The sequence below is a fragment of the Mastacembelus armatus genome, chromosome 21, assembly GCF_900324485.2.
Source record: "Mastacembelus armatus chromosome 21, fMasArm1.2, whole genome shotgun sequence".
NCBI classification, from domain to species: domain Eukaryota; kingdom Metazoa; phylum Chordata; class Actinopteri; order Synbranchiformes; family Mastacembelidae; genus Mastacembelus; species Mastacembelus armatus.
The window spans coordinates 10364819-10382320 of NC_046653.1; the positions used below are offsets into that span (position 1 = coordinate 10364819).

A 17502-nucleotide genomic window follows, 5' to 3' on the forward strand; every position below is an offset into this window, starting at 1 on the left:
CATTCTCCAAAACCAAACTGCACATTCATCACTAGTAAACTTTTTTCTCCTCTGAAATCAAATTATACTCTGTATAATATTGCGGAATGGGCAAGCTGAATATGCATATCCCAAACTACACTTTATCACAGGAGAAAAGAAGGTGTGGTGGGAATATGGACAGATGGTTGAGCAGAGCCGTGGTATGTACTGAGCTGTACCACTTACTTTAGACCAATGTGTTGATGTTGTTTTTTTTTTGGTTTTTTTTGCAAAATGTCATATCCTTACATTTGCTGATACTCTCTCCTCACACAAATCCAGCAGGGATAGAGATTATTTGATCAAGCTTGGCTTTCCTGAGCTAATTAGCAAGGTCCGTAAATAATATATAGTTATGCGGTGCAGCTCCTGAACAAAACAAATGCACCTGTTTACAAGAGTCCAATATGTCACCTGTTATTTCAGTGCAGGTATAGCAGTCAGTCACAGCACAATACTCTTCATAATTAGTCTCTGAAGAACAGCAACAGATGGAGGGGAGAGAAGATGGAGAGAGTGAAAGAAAGACAGACAAGCAGGCAGACGGAGAAAGCATACTCAGAATGAATGTGTCTTTATACTAATAACATCCTCTCTTATAAACTCAGATAGCTAAAATCTGGTAATTATGGTTGCTTCTTATGTTACCTTCAATCCATTTGACTGGATATATTTCATACTTTTGTGTTTTTACATTTCATGTGAAGTTCCAATTTCAGATATTAATATGATTAAAGATGATTCCTTCTGAAGGACTTTCTAAAATAACGAAGGTATTTTACAACACTCAGAGCAGTAGTTCAGTATTTAACATTTATAAAAAATATACTAACATGTTTACCAAGCTTGTTTCACTGAAGCCGTGAGATCCTCTTAGTATCTCTTTTCTGCAGCATTAAAAAGCATCTCATTAGAGACCGTGGGCAAAAAGAGTGAATAAATGGAACGCCACTTGTTTTTGATCAAACTGCTGGTTCCAAGGTTAAAAAATAAACAGCACTCGCACTACTTACAAGAAAAAAAGGATCTGTTCCGTGATTTATGAGGCTGTTTTTGTAGTATTAAAATTATTTAAAAGTTTAAGAACATGTGAAGAAATCCACAAAGCAGCCAGATACAATATTTTGACCAAAGGCTTTGAAATAGCAGACTGTTGAATGTCTGTTCAGTGCAGCCAGTCAGCCGAGTCACTGTGTTTTTATTCTTTTATCACAGAAACCATCTCGGCTTTGTGTGGGAGGGTTTTCTTTTTTTTTTTTTTTTTTAACACAATTGCTATAGAGATGGCAGACTATAAAACTCTTAAGACAGTGAGTGCAAAATATCAGCAACCATTAGCTTTAATACAATAATAATGGAAGTATTGGCCTTTAAAAACCCTTATCAGTTGAATCCTTGTCAGCAGGGTCAGAGCTGAGGAGTGTCCTCTATCCACATTCAGGTTGAAAGTCTTCAGGGGACACATTTATATTCACAGCAATGTCTCCGTTTATACACCCTCTGTAAAAACAACCATATGTTGCGCTGGGTGAGCCCCGTAAAACAGAGCTCGTTAACAACTCCACACTCACACACATGCTCACACACAAACACTCACACACTCACACACTCACACACACACACACACACACACACACACACACACGCTTTGTGCAGATATATTCCTGCACAAAAACTGTGAATTTGAACTTACCATGCATGCTGGACACTTAAACACAATATAAACACACAAATGCACACACCCGCTCTCTGTGGTTATGTATAGGATCGTGCATGCACTAGACAAAGCACAAAAAACACAAAAAAACTGTCTAAAGAGAAATGGAGCCAGATCATTTTGTAAATGCCAAGAAAACCACAGAGTGAATATTATTTCAGACCAACAAGGACGCCGCTGTAATCGCAAAGGTGTTTTTACAGTATTTTAGCATTCAAAGCACCAAAGGCATAAATAGCCATCATGGTTTTGATGAACACTCTGGTGGGTAAACGTTGCTTTTAAGTCAAACGCTTAATGTGAACACAACATTTTCTGTAGGTTGTTGCCAGACAAGAAAACTACTGGGAGTTTCAAATGTGTACTGTTCTTCTCTCTGTGCTCTGTGAGATACTGAAATCTGACATGAGAAATTAGTAGATAAAGGAAAGTAGATAAATAGCAGTAGAGGGGCTTTGAATGGGAAACCTTCCATGTAGTTCAGCATCAAGCTACATCAGACTTAATTTTGAGCAAATTACTATCTGTTCTTACTTTTGGTGACCACGCCCTCCAATCGGATGATGTTGGGGTGGTCAAACTGGCCCATGATTGACGCCTCACGCAAGAAGTCCCGCCTCTGACGCTCCACATAGCCTCCTTTCAGTGTCTTTATGGCCACGGCGATCTCCTTCTTCCCTGGCGTTCTTAGGCGACCACTGCACACCTCGCCAAACTCACCTGGATTACACACACACACACACACACACACACACACGCAAATAGACACAGTAAGGGGTCTTTCACCAAACTACACATAATCGGCTGGCAGCACAGTAAGCCACCTGGGGGCAGTGTTGCAGTTCTCAGCTATTCTCCAGCATAACTTTCTCTTCTGTGATTGGTTCAACTTTATAAAATTCTCTCTTCCACCTTCTAAAAAAAGCCTTCAATCTATTTTTACACTTTCTTTTGTTCTCTAGAGCTGTTTAGTTTTAATATTCCTGCAGTCTGTGCAGAGAAAACGACAGAGAGACAGTGGAAAATGGCGTCCTCTTCAAGTGTATACAGCAGGGAAACAAATGTCAATGGAAATTACACATGTGGATGAAAGTACATCATATTTTGTGTCACATTTAAAGCTGTCATTATTCTAACCGACATGAAACGATCCCTTTTCACTTATAGGCAAATGGCACATGTCAGTGAGACACAAGTAGATGGGGATGTAACAAGCGCAGGCTTGTGCGTATGCATACCGGCTCCGATCACTCTCTCGATGCGGATCCTGGATGGGTCTATCTCTTTGGTGAACTCATGGACTGCCTGTGTGGGGTCCTCATATGTATCAGGGTCCACATACGTCTTTATACCTGGGAAAGGAACTGCAGACAGGCAGAGAAAACATTACAGAGAAATCGAACAGGAGCATGTAAGACTGTGATATTTTCATCAGAGGCTTGATTTTCAATAACATTTTTAAAATTTAAATTAAAACTATTTTTACAAAACATTTCACTGCTACTGCAAAGAATACTGCTATAACACTGCTGCTACTGCTCAAAATTATTTCTGATACATTTTCATACGATTTGAGAAATACACTGACATAGTTCGGGTTAGGATAAATACAAATAGGATTACAAATATGTGAGAGGTTGATCTTATACATATGAAATTTATGCAGTGTGTTGTCACAGTATCCAGCTATAATAAGGCAGCTGCAGAGGACACGGCTCCCACACACCTGACTGTGCTGTACCAGCTTAACACACTAGTTAGCTGCAGCAGAAAGCCATTTTAATGGGTTTCTTATTATATTGCTTTCTCATATTTGAATAACAGTGCATCATAGGATATTACATGAAAAAAAATGATTTAGTCATCCTTTAGACAAATTGTTTTAGCAATGTAAAGATACATTTCTCCACTACCACCGATTATGAGCTGGAAAGCAATTAGACGAGTTATCCATTCTGACGTTCGATATCTTCTCTCTGGCAGAGCAAACCAGCAAAAGCGTGACCTCACTCTGAGACTCACACACATACGTGCCCAAACAGATACACCAGTAGCTTGTCCATCCTCTTTCTCTTGCTGCTGCTGAGCCAGTCTTTTAACCAGATTGAGGTTTTAGCCTCTACCAAAGCGAGCATCCACCTTGCTGAAGTGTCCTTGAGCAAGTCAGTAAATCTTTAACAGGTTGCTGTTCTGGTTCAGGCCCTGACCTCCCAGTGGAGGGAGCTACACAAAAGCTGTGTTTCTCCTTCAGGGGTTGAGACAGAAACACAAAACAACAATAAGTTGTCTGATGCATGAACCAGCGCCAACAAAACCCAGAGGACCCTGTTCTCTACTCAAAGTTTCCGCTCAACTCCACACTCGGTGCTGACACCAAAGAGAGGACACAGGAGGTGGGGAGGTTTACTTTTTGGAGCGAACACACACACACAGGCACGTCACACACAATTAGTTGTACTTCTATCTTTGTGAGGACACTCACTGACATAATGCATTCCCAAGCCCATTACCCTAATCTTAAGGAAGACAACTAAATTCTTAGTGTCAACCATTAAAATAAACGTAACCTAAACTTAATTCCAACCCAAATAGTGTAAAAAAGTGAGGACCGGCAAAAATGTCCTCACTTTGCCAAAATGTCCTCAGTCCAATAGAATTATGCACAAAATGGTCCTCACAAAGATAGAAGTAAAAGTGTACACACACACACACACACACACACACAGACGTGCTTAAGTATGTTTTAATCATAAATTGCAGTGAAGTCTGTGGCAGCTTGTTAGCCACCTTCAAAAACTAATGTGATGTATATTTCTTCTCTTACCTTTCCCTATCTGTTTCAAGCTCTCTGGCCTCAATCCAGCTGTCCGCTTAAAATATTCCTCTTTTCTCACTGTCCTTTCTTCTCCTCTACCTTTCAACATGGTTGCCCTCATCCTCATTTCTCTCTCCTTTCTGTTTTTCGCCTTTCAATTTCCCATCTCCTTTCCCAATCTTCATCTTTCAGTGCACTCCCCCTTTCTTTTTTATGTCTTCACCATAAAGCTCTTGTTTTATCAATCATCAGCGGGAAAAGAAAGAGACAAGAAGGGAGAAAGTGTATGGTGGTTTCTAAAATTTTACTCTGTTGATTTGCCTGATGTCTTAAAACCACACAAATAACCTATTTGTTACTTCATTTGTTGCTAGCATAATAACAAGAGAGGAGCAAATGTGACTCACAGAAATACTCTTTTTTTTTTTTTCAGTGCCTACATTATCGGCAAAGACACACCACAGAAAATAAAAACTGGTCCTTTCTCACCAAAGCTTTTTTTGTTATGCTCCAAACAGATTTGACCTTTTATTAAAATTTGACTTCTACCATCATCACCATTAATATTTTTGCAATTTGAAACTTGTGGAAATGTCAAAACCAGTGAGAGGAACAAGCATTGAAAACAACAGAAAAGACAGGCCTTAGACTTATCTGATTTACCATGTCCATTCTGATAATTGGTCCTTCTTTTCTCCTCTGAGGTCATCTTGGCCTTAAAATACCACTGACACCTGGAACAGACATAGATTGAATGACAGTGTTAACGAAATCAGCCTCAAATGTGCAATAACATTACTTTTTATCAGGTCCATAATACAGAAGGGAATAGTGCAACTACTACAGGGGGATGGGGGACTCTGTTTTTATTGTCACTCATAAAATTCAACATTGTGCAGCAGACACTGTGGCCACAAACAGTAATTACAAGAAAAAAAGCACAACGGATTTGCTTTAATTTCCCAAGATTCCTCTTGGCCATGTCCTTTAAAGACATCATCATTAGATGACCTGACCGAGAGTGACTGGAATGGGACGACAAGCAGAAAAACCATAACCTTTGTCTATTTACTTCTTGTTTTATGTATTTGATCACCAAGTCACTAGACTCACTTGGTATCATCACTCACACAGCAATAATGTTAATGTGCTCGGTGTCTCATCAGCTCGACATGCTAATAACACAGATCATCTGTGTGTTCAAATAAATGCAGACACATATGCACAAACGCCTAGGTACAGATTGGATGTGGTACTTTAAAAGCTCCACACACACACACAAAAAGAAATGAATAAAATAAAATAAAATAAAATGCTCAATTGAAGTTTGAATAGGTACACCAAACATTTACAGTCCCATTAAATGCAAAGCAAATGAACAGCACGTTAAAGATTTATATAGATGCTATAGGAAGATTCTGAGAGGTGACAGGTGGAATAATACAGCAAAAAACCATAAAAGAAAAAGACCAGATGAGAACCACATGTTAAAGGTACTGTAGACAAGCAAACTAGGGCAGAAATATCTTAGAGTCTAATTAGTCTACATTAGTTAGCTACAATCATGACAATTTTATAGAACTAATTCATGAAAACCTTTACATCTTCTGGTAAAGCCCCACACTGAGCAGGATCAAACACCACAGCAAGACACAAAACCTTTAATAATTGGAATAGAATAAAACAAAACAATATTTCAAGCTCGACTGATCACTGGTTCTTATCATCGGAGAAAAATGTTCACAGGCAGTAACAGTGCAGCCTTAAGTTGGATTCGATGGTTGGGGGTTGCTTATAGGGTGGTTCTTTCCTGGAGATAAACAAAATATAATGCACAGCTACAGAATGTGCACAGACACATGCACACAGATTCAAAGTTCTTGAGAAACACACACACAAAAACATGGAAATACACTTTCATGCCCTAATGCAAAAACACCCTTGTCTTCCTGTGTGTCTCTGTGAGTGTGTGAGCTTATCTGGGCACTGAGACACCAAGAGACAGCCAACAACCGATAAAAAGCTGCTGCCAAGAAAGTCTGAAAAGCTGAGAGATTAGATGACAGCATCTGCAAAAGACCATAGAAGAATTTATCCAAATAGATGTTGTTTGGATGCTACTCCAATATCTAAAATGAAGGAAATCCAAACTACCTTATCGGTATTACATGCAGAAGCAGAACTGCATTCATGGCAAAGCACAATACATGGACACGAATTGCACTCAGTGCTGAAAAAATAGCATTACAATAACTATTTAAGTTACAGCAGTTTAAAATGTCATATTAATTGTCATATTAGGTGCTTTTAAAAGGTTACTTGTCAAAGAAACAAGTGCTTTAAGTCACTGTGCTGACACGCTGCTGCGGACTATAAAGTCATATTACAATTGCTGTGAACAGAATGAAACTGTCATCACAGATTAAATCTCATGTTCGTCTTTATAGTCACATGTTTGACCTGATTTCCCAGCTACAAAATAAATTTTGGTGCATTAGCAAACCATTCTTTTTTCAAACAATGTAAAGCATCAATTATAGTCACAGTATCAATAATTCAGTTAGAATTTCAGCCTGGGGCCTGTCATTTTCACTGTTTTTATTCCTGAAATGGTATTATCACAGTGACACTAGAACATCATTATGACCATTAAGGAGCAGCTACACACCAAAAACCCCGAGAATGAAAACTTTTAATACTTTCAGATTAATCTACTGTGCAGGTGTCTCACAGTTAGAAAAGACCCTAAACTCCCCTACGACTCAATCAGTTTTTATTGTGTTTGCCTGTGAAAGTCATTTTGCAGCCCCATCCACACAACAATAGCAATACAATTTTAAAAGCTCTAAACATCACCAACATTTCTGAGTAAAAATATGAATATAAATAAATATGTACAAACTCTATACATGGTCAGATACCAGTTATGGTTAAAGGGACAGCGTGTTGGCCTAATGGTCAAATTACAGCCTTTTGTCATTCAAACTCAGTTCAGTGGTAGCTAAATGTTTAGTAGTGGGTTCATTCAAACATGGCATGGCTGTTAACAAATGAACCTGCAATGCTCACAAATCATTTGCTATGTTGTGTGCATGAGGTAGAGGTGGCGCTGCTGGAGAAGAGCAGTGAGATGGAAAATTATAACATGAAGGAAGACAGGTGCTCTGAGTTCTTGCACAGGCTATATCACTGATGAATTTTAAACCTTATTTTGCAGTAGAGGGCTTAATTAAACGTCTCACCAGTGGAACCCCTAATAAATGTTCTCATATTTCATCATTTATTACATAGTTTATAGAATTATGGTGCCTGTTTACAGTCCCACAGCAACAAGTACAGTTAAAAATGGTAAAACTTGATGCATTGACTTCATTCCTATTTGCTCACATGCTGTTTATACACTGTTTCTTTTAGTGTAATAAAGCTGTTGGCAGTTGGCTCAGAATAAAAAAAAAAAAAAACATAAAACACATGGCTTAGACTAATCTGACATATGAAGAACAGCCTCAACAACATGCCCATTCACCGTTTTTATCAGTATTAAAGTGATGCTATATGAATGAGATTAACGAAAGGGAGAGGATTTGCATATTAACCCCTGTGTTCTTACCCCTCTCCACTCTGGGATGGTGTTTTAGTCAGAATTTAGCTATGTTGGTTGGATAACAGAGATTTTATGAAATTTGGCCTATTGTAGACTGATTGCCGTCCTGATAAAACACGTAGACATTTATTCAAACATGAGAAACAAGGTAAAATGCCAACACATTTATATGATAAAGAGCATCAGAGAAGGGCTTTAAAAGCGTTGCAGCAACTTGAAGAGCAGAGCCCAAATGGTTGACCCAAACTCCCAAAAGAGCTACAGCAGAGACAGAAACAGTCAGGCTGTCACTTTTGCATAGCATCCTCTCTTCACCGCCACTGCTCCAGACAAGCCCTCCTCTACCCCAGCACTGCGACCCCACACAGCTGTCTCCCTCCTGGAGATGAAGCTGGTGGAGTGGAGGGACAGAGGTCTGCAACTTGGCCTGAGTCCCACAGGACGCAGTCATTTCTAAACAGCAACATAACAAAACAAACAAAATACCGTATTTCCAATCTGAATTCTTCAGCCTGAGAAACAGCCAATGGTACAGTATATAGGGGCACCTAAAGTAGATACACATTTTGCTCAGTCCTTTAGAGTAGCGAGCAGCTAGTTTGTTTAGTTTCAGGGCCTAAATATTTACTCTATCACTGAGTCTCAAGCCCTGTTGGCAGCCATTTCCAGCAAACAAGCTCTGGTAAACTCACTGAGCACTTCCAGTCGAGCATCCCTCAGAATGATACTCATGTTGGATAATTATTCAGCACACAATTCACTGCAGTGCTAATGCTGCACGTAGGAGGTAGATGTAGGAAGCTATCCAGATATTTTCCACTGGAGCTGGAGGAGACCGACATTGAATGACAAACAAAAATATTAGAACAAGTTAGGCTTAAATAAAAATAGATATACACTGTGACATGTCTCAGTGTTTTGCTGCCTCATTGAGACTAAATAAAATGACTTATAAAAATACATATATAAAAATACAAAATAAAATACTTGCCCCCGTAGCTTGGAGGATTAGTGTTCATTGTATGGATCATCTGTTCATTCAGCTATTTCATCCATTCATTATCTCTACCTCTTGTCCCATCAAGGGTAGTGGGCAGACTGGAGCCAACCACAGTTGACTTTATACTCACACTCATATTCACCAGTGAATCCTACCTGCATGTCTTTGGACTATGGGAAGAAGACACGATACACGATACACGATAAGAAAATGTGATGTGAGGTAATGTGGCCGCCTCCTAAATCAATAAAAACAACCTCCCCTGAATGGTCGAGAATGATGTGGGGCCAAATAAATTGAATAAATGAAGGGACAACACAGGCTGTGATCGTGTGTGACCACGAAGGAAAGGAGGTAGAATTTCAACACCATATTAGTGGAGAAAGTGTGTGTGTAAATGCTTGCTTGTATGAGTGTGTGTGGTTTCATGTGATCACATGTGAGCCTCCTTCTCTTTGAAGACTTAACATAATCCGGGTTGCCAGATTAGAGCAGGTGTCAGAGGGCTACGAGCCACAGGTTGCCAGACTGGGCTTCGGCTAAGTGAAGTCTGTGGGATCCTGAACACTGATAGACAAAGCTGATAACATGACTGGCAACACTAGCAGAGAGGAGAAGAGGAGGATTTGGAAAGCTACTGTTGACCTCTGCTGATGGGGTCAAGCTGTTCATTAAAGAAATGATGGCATGTGCCTTTATCAGTCTTTTCCAGTCCTGTCCTCTGATCCCCTCTATCCGCCTATCCCTCTGTCTCAGAGGCTTTCATGCTGAAAAGAGACCGCACACACAAAGACAGTTATCACACACAAAGACCTTGGCTTCTCCCGCTGCTCTCTGGGCTGTTGCCCAGCATTGTTTCAGTACAAATTCACACGCATATTCACAAGCACTTTACACACCCACGCAGACCTCAGTAAAACAACCTTGCCCACAGCCCTAATCAAAGCATCACTGTAATTCAAACCACTCCTCTCTTGCCCGGACATCCCTCACAATCACCTCACCATGACACATCTCCCTGCTGCAGAAGAAAGGAAGGACTCAAACAGGAAGAAAGTAATATAATAGTTGTAGACAAAGGCGAAGGGAACGTATAGTAGAGGTTTTCAGTATTGTGCGATCGTGACAGCGTTGCTCTAACTTAAAAATTTTTTTTTGCATGAGCTGAAGCATGCTAATAAATTTAGGAAGCTTTTAGGGCAGTGAGGTGTTAAAACTCCTTGTACAGCAGGTCCTGTTATGCAGTAGCTTTACTCCTGCTGTACAAAATTACATCTATGAGAGCTCTCATCTTTCTCAGGCAGCTCAAAGTACATTTGGAGCTTTTCTTTTTTTTTTTAAACCAAAAGAGAGTGAAAGTCCCTCCTACACGGGGCAGAGGGATCACTGATATGACAGACTGCAATAAAATAAAATAAAAAAAAAAAACACTCAAAATGTTGCTGTGATTGCTTTTAGCTGGATTCATGTAATAAGGTCCTTCTTGTATTAAAATGCAAAAAGCCCAAATGGTTTGCTTTAGCTCTTGCACCTGTGTGTGAGTTTCTAATTATCGCAAAAGTAGGAACACGACTCTTCTACACATACTGATGTAAAATGAAAAACCTCTAAATCCCTGCCCTCATGTCATTTGAGCTTTTAATTTTCAGATTATTTTTGAAGTTTAGACATTTTCTGACATGAACTGGTGAGCTGAGTCAATGAACTACTCAGAGGGCTCACTAAACCACAGTTGTTAGAGAAACAAAACCAGCCACCATGGTGGAAATGTTCTATATGTCTGTAATACATATTTAATAAAGTTATGGTTGTTTCTTTTCAGAAGAGTAAATATGATGCTAACTATAATAATACAGAATTAAAGGCCCTAGACCCTAAACAACTTTATTAAAGCAGTCTCAGATGTTGTCTTTCTACCAAACCCTGGTCCTTCAACAGCTGCAGCTCAAAGTGAACTAACCTAAATTCATTTACATTTACAAAGCAGTAGGGAAACCCCTTTTCTAAGGGCATCTTTAATTTTCTTTTGTGCAGCAACCAGCACCACTTATTTCTGAAACAAACAAGAGATGGAATCTGCATTTTCCCCAATAAGATTTACGAAAACACAAGTTTGTGCTGTTTTAATTAAATGTGTGCTGTACACAGTCAGCACCTGGGATTGTGTCATTCTCATTCTGCGATGAGAGCTTAATGGATGCAAATTAATAACAGCATAAAGTTCACAAAACGCTTATGTACAGTAGAAATGTTGTATGCGACAATATTTACTAAGGCCATGGTTCAAATCCACTTGTAAGAAAAACTGCAGGAAATCTGTTAAGTACTTCTGTGATGCTCATTTGTGTATTTACGTGAAATAAGCAAAGAGAAGATTAAATAAAAGCATGTAGAGCAACACAGCTAATGAAGTAGGAGAGTTTGTTTCATTGTTCTCTTGGCAACATGTCAACAGCATAAATTTGTGTATCGGTTTGCTAAAGTTGAAGTTTGTGGGGCTTGTGGATTTACTTCATGTGTGGTGAATAAAAATCCTTCTTTTTAAATACACCTGGACTATTTGCATACTTAGATTTTTCCACAAAAAAGACAAACCCTTAAAGAGGCAATCAACCACACTAATGACATGTTCAAGGGAAAGGCTTGAAGCAACAGCAGAGTGCACGGTGAACCTGATTTGTTACTGAACGGATTCAATTTCATGTCATTAATGGGGACAAAACATCTTAGCTCCATCATTTCTATACTGCTTCTGTTTGTATCTTGTATACTAATTAATCACACTGAATTTTTTTAGTTTTAGCACCTGTATTGTTGTTGTTTTGTGTTTGTTGAATTTAATCATACATTTTTAATATTACTGCCACTTGAGAAGGTGCAAGAAATGCCATTCATCTTTACATATAAAAATGGTCCCTTCAAATCACTATGATTTGAATAAAAACTGCATTAAAAGAAACAGTCCATGGGTATATTATGTTAAATATTTTCGCCATTGTTTATGAGGACTACCGTATATTTTTTTGCTCAGGATTTTCATGGTGAAATGTGAAATGTCAATTCATTTACTTTTCAAACTTTTCTCCTCTGAAATAAAATCTAATCTTTTTCTTGCATCTGTGTTGTTTATTGCAGAGACACACACACCTGCTCTGCACACATCTACATACACACAGACCGGCTGTGTGTGTGTGTTTTGAGTGTGTGTCTTCAGTATAAGGGGCAGACTCTTGTTTTACTTTTCATTACTGCTCTGAGTAATTCTGTGAATGCATCTGTGTAGCTCCTCAATTATACATGAATAGTGTGTTTACACAGTCGTGCTTTCTTTGGGCTGGATGGGCCAAAAGTAAGTGAATCTCCTGTAATGAAGTATAATAACCATAATCATTATTAGATTATATATAATGAGAATTATTTTCCATCTAAACATAACACACTTTGATACACACATCAACGTTTTCAACACTTCTACAAGGTCACACATAGATACAAATAAGACACTTATGCAAACCTCTTACCAGACTATACATCCTCAAGAACCCCTTGCCATCTTTTGCTTTTAGTGGTATCCTGAGTGGGCAATTTTTGAAGCAAAATGTAATGCCAGCTTCTTGGCTGAAATAATGAAGACCTACAGTACTGCAAGCCAAGGAATATAAAGCTTATATGGCAGGTGCTTGGAAGAACATAAAATTGTTGCACCAACCAAATAGAGCTTTTTTTTTTTTTTAATAGCAGACATTTTGATATGACTGAGCAAAAAAGCAAAAAAAAAAAACAAAGCAAAACAAACAAAAAAAAAAAAAACAGGTGAAGAAGTAACATGTAATTTGGGACCAAACAGTGCAGGACAACTTATCTGCTTCTGCAGTTAAAGGTAAAAGTGGAGTTTCAAAGTGAAATGCTCTTCATCTTTAATTATGTGGCCTAAAATCTCATTCCATTTGTATTAAAGTGTATCTAGATGAATAGCAGTGACATCTTGGGGACATTCAGTCCAATTAAGGCTTTGCACATTCACATGTGAGTTAGTCTGGCTGATTAGACCTCTTCGCTGGCTAAACGTGGCTGAGCTGAGACAAAAATTACGATGATGAAAGGTTAGCAAAGGTTCACAAAACTCCACAAAGTTAGAAAACTTCAGAGAGTTTGAGTGAAGGTCAATCAAGATTTGCTTATATGCCGACACAGCCTTGAGAGGAGGTCTAATCAGTCATATAAATAAAAACACCCATGGATGTACTATTGCAGTATAGGGGTCAAAAAGTCCTCCAAATTAAATGACAAAATATGATGTTATATGTCCTCCAGAGCAACACATAGGGGCTGGCACACCAACATTTATATAACAAAACTGTACACATTCACTATAGGTAATACCTATTAGGTATAGGTATAGGGAAGAAAGCACAACAAAGTGTCATAAAATGAGTAAAGCTGGTGTTTTGTGTGGCAACACAGACTGATTTTTAAACAGAAGAACATTCACTGTGTACAAATGAATCTCACCTTCCAGTGATGAGGAGGAAAAGGGTGAGGATGACGAGGAGGGTAAATCCGCCGACCGCTGCCGTGACGATGACCAACACCTGGCCTTGATCGGAAGCCATGTCCGATGCTGTTGATGACGATGATGAAGGTGGTGGAGAATGAATGATGTGTGGAGAAGAAGAAAAGGAAACGGGAGAACAGAAAAACAATGTGAAATGGAAGGAAGATAAGTATGAGAAGTTGAACGTAAGGAGCAGATAAGGATAATAAAGGCAGTGAGGAGAAAAAGAGGGGTCAATGAAATGGGAGATGGGATGAAGTGAGAAGAAAGAGCAAATTTTTATTCAACATCACCTTAAATATTCCTCTCCATCAGTGCACCATACATAGGCCAGGTATGCTCTCTTGATAGGCAGATATTACAGAGAGATGTTTGATCAGCTCTTTGTCATGCAAAAAACCCTACGAGCGCATTTGTACTGGAGTGATTTATATGCCTGCTGCTGTTTAATTAATATTACTCACTCATGAAATTGTGATTTAGTCCGTGATCATTTGGTTAAATTGGTCCCATTTGATATTCATGATTTTCCCTTTTCTGTGTCTTGTCACAAGGCTAACGAATCCCAGATAATTGAAAGATGATTGCTATTACCAAACTTATTCCTATAATATTTCATGCTTAATGAATATGAATTGAAGATCAGGGTGTATGTAGCCCAGTGAGTGGGTCACATGTGGGCTTATGCTGTACAGTATGTGGGTGTACATAAGCGTGAAGTCAAGTGTGTGTGTGTGTGTGTGTGTGTGTGTGTGTATTGGGAGGAAGTGTCAAGAATCTGAGTGTGAGTATTTGGCTGTGATAAAAGTAATTATAGACCACTCAGAGAGAGAGGAGAGTCAAAGTGGCCAGATCACGCAAGACATTTCTCACAACCGTCGACTCTGCACACACATCACTAATAAAGCAGATGTGTGTGTCATCTGATGCTGTCGTAATGAGGTGTGCGTGTGAATATGTATGTGTGTAAAGAGAGAGAGGAAGAGACAGAGTGTGTAAGGGCTGGCAGAGGACAGGATTAAAAAAATGCAAGGTGAGGGGTAAGGAAACAGATGACAGAACAGAGATAAAGACAAACAGGAGGAGAAAGAGAGAGGTGGAAGTGACAGATACACAGATGGATGGAGAGACGAGGATATGAGACAGTGACTGACAGGTGGACAGACAGACTGACAGGGAGGGAGAGAGAGCGACAGGGGCAAAATCTGCTTTCTCTTCCAGATAAAAGGCCAGACAGTACAAAGGCTTGGCCAAGCAGCGTCTGATCCGCAGATAAAGCTCTGCAGCTTTGGAATGGAGAGGGCCTCTGTGAAGCCAAATCACCCCTCAACAATACCTGACCTGACATAAAAGGGCAGCGGGACCTTTGTATTTTATGAGTGGACTTGCTATAAAGCTACTACTCACACAGAGTAAAAAAAACACCGATTCAAAATACACTGAACATCAAAACTGTATTGTCGGACTCCCTTGTTGACTGTATTCAATTTTACGATTGCCATTGCTACTGATATTCTAATCTTTCAGGGGTTGTTAATGCAACCCATATGAAAATCCTACTGTAGAGAGGCCAAATGTTTTGGTTGCAATGTAATCTCAAAGGGAGCTCCGGTTGCAGACAATTAACAAGTAACTGTAGTGTTTTTAGCTTTTCAATTAACAGAAAAAACTGTGTCAAAAACTGCAGTCAAATACATTTTCCTGTTAAAAAACATCACATTTTAGGGGTTAAATAATTATCAGAGCTATTTCTGTCTAAAAAGCACAACCTGCACCTTCTTTCTGTTGGACATATGCAAATTTGTGACAATACCAAGGACTCTATGTATATGTGATGTTAAATTTAATGCATATCCATACTGAAACCATAGATAACTAAGCTAAGATAACTAATTGTTCAACTCCTTAACTAGAAAAGATTCAATGTACTTAAACTAGGCTAATGCTACTATGAAGGTTAACTATAACATAAATAGCTAATAATGTAACAACAACGAGAAGACATTTCAATAAAATGAGAAAAGAGCCAATGTCAATAGTTTTCAATGTCTTAACCTATAGAAATCACAAATACTTCATATAGTTTTCAACGACTTTCACACCTTTATTTCCTTTCCTGGATACATTTTGCAAAAGCTTATCAAAAAGTTGCTAGTTGGAATTCTACTTTGTGGGCTCATATCCAGGTTTATTATTTACTGCGGTGCCACTGAAGCAGGCTGCTCTGGGTGCTGCTCCAGGCTACATGAACTTCATCTGACCCTGAACTGCTGCTTGCAGCTGGAACCTTCTATATGTGACTCAATGTCATGAAAATGAGCAGCACACATACACATACACACACACACACACACACACACACACACACACACACACACACACACACGCATGTGTGCAAACACAACATATATCTTAATATTTGGGACCTTTAATTGCAGCTGAAACACTGTCGTGAGTTTCACTTTCTGAGCTTAAATGACAAACTAGTATTGTCATGCAAAAGGAAAGGTCTTAACTGGCCCTGATACAGCCCATCGGTTTGTTGATGGATTTTGAGACTTATAGCTCTGTTCATACAAATTACACTAATAATGGATTGCTGACCCTTTTCACCAGACACATCCAAAATCTGACACGAAGAGTAAGTGGTTTTGCCTGCTGCCATCACTCAACATGATTTCTATGTGTTTTCTTTCAAAAACGGAACTTTCACCCTTTACCCACGTATAAGTGCTAATTATGGTCTTAACCCCAAACCAAAATCCTAATCTTATTTCAGTTGTCTGCATGGCTAAGGACCAGCAACATGCTATGAAGACTTTTCCTTGTCGTTTTGCTCAGAAAACACTGTATAGTACTGTATAAATACACACATTCATACAAAGGCAAACATATGTCTCCACACATACAAGTGCTGCAGGCAGTCCCAGGTACTTACAGTCTCCTGTAGTTTCATATTCATATTTAGGGGAGTAGGAGCTGTATCCAGCTGGCGTGCGTGTGCGTACGCTGAAGACGTACCAGGTCGCTGGTTTTAAACCTGAGATTATCACGCTGGGAGCCTTGGTGCGAGTCGATGAGTAGCTCAACTGCTCGTGTTCCTGTGGGAGACAGTGGAGGATGAAAAACACTAACCTTAAAAATCCAGACTAGATTTTGACCAATAATTATCTACAGTACTCGCTGAACTCAAAATATGTGTGTAATTGCTGTGTCTTTTACTGTCGGTTGCTGATTGCAAAACCAACCAATTAAAACTGTTTCTAACCACATTCTACAAGTGAGTGATGCCTTAAAATCAAACAAAACACATAGACAAGAAACATTTTATTGAGATACCAGTTACTGTAGTTGTGCTGCATAGATATCATTGTGTTTTAAAATAATGCATATAATTATGCAGAGAGAGCAGAAATGAACTGTCTATTCAGCTTGAACGGGGTTATTATCTGTACTTGGAAGCATATTTGAAGTGCTTTATGGTCATTTAATGGGTACTACAGACTCTATTTTTGCCTTGGGACCCCTAAACTCCAGGAAAAAAAGTTTTATCTCCTGGGAGCAATGGCTTGGACCCTCCGTTTGGTTGATAAGATGAGAAGAGCTGATGTGGTTAGCTTTAATGTGGTTAGCTGCGAAATTTATTGAAACTCTGCTGCTACAGCAACTGCTGCTATGACTAATACTATAATAACAATAATAATCATGACACTTTCATTCTGTCTAATGAAAGCAGAGTTTTGAATATTGAATGTTTTGAAATACTCAAACATTTTAACTAATAGTATAT

At 38.9% G+C, this 17502-nt stretch overlaps 1 protein-coding gene across 2 annotated transcripts in view; it reads right to left on the reverse strand.

Moving 5' to 3' along the window:
- The window catches only part of LOC113123121 (ephrin type-A receptor 6), a 140562-nt gene that overhangs the window by 9072 nt on the left and 113988 nt on the right, over positions 1–17502 (reverse strand). For both annotated transcript variants that reach the window (XM_026294939.1, XM_033325799.1), the window contains 5 exons: positions 16651–16813; positions 13670–13778; positions 5217–5287; positions 2977–3102; positions 2273–2458 (listed from right to left, as the gene is read on the reverse strand). In XM_026294939.1, the coding sequence (XP_026150724.1) occupies positions 2273–2458; positions 2977–3102; positions 5217–5287; positions 13670–13778; positions 16651–16813 (655 nt within the window). The remainder of the gene's footprint in view (positions 1–2272; positions 2459–2976; positions 3103–5216; positions 5288–13669; positions 13779–16650; positions 16814–17502) is intronic.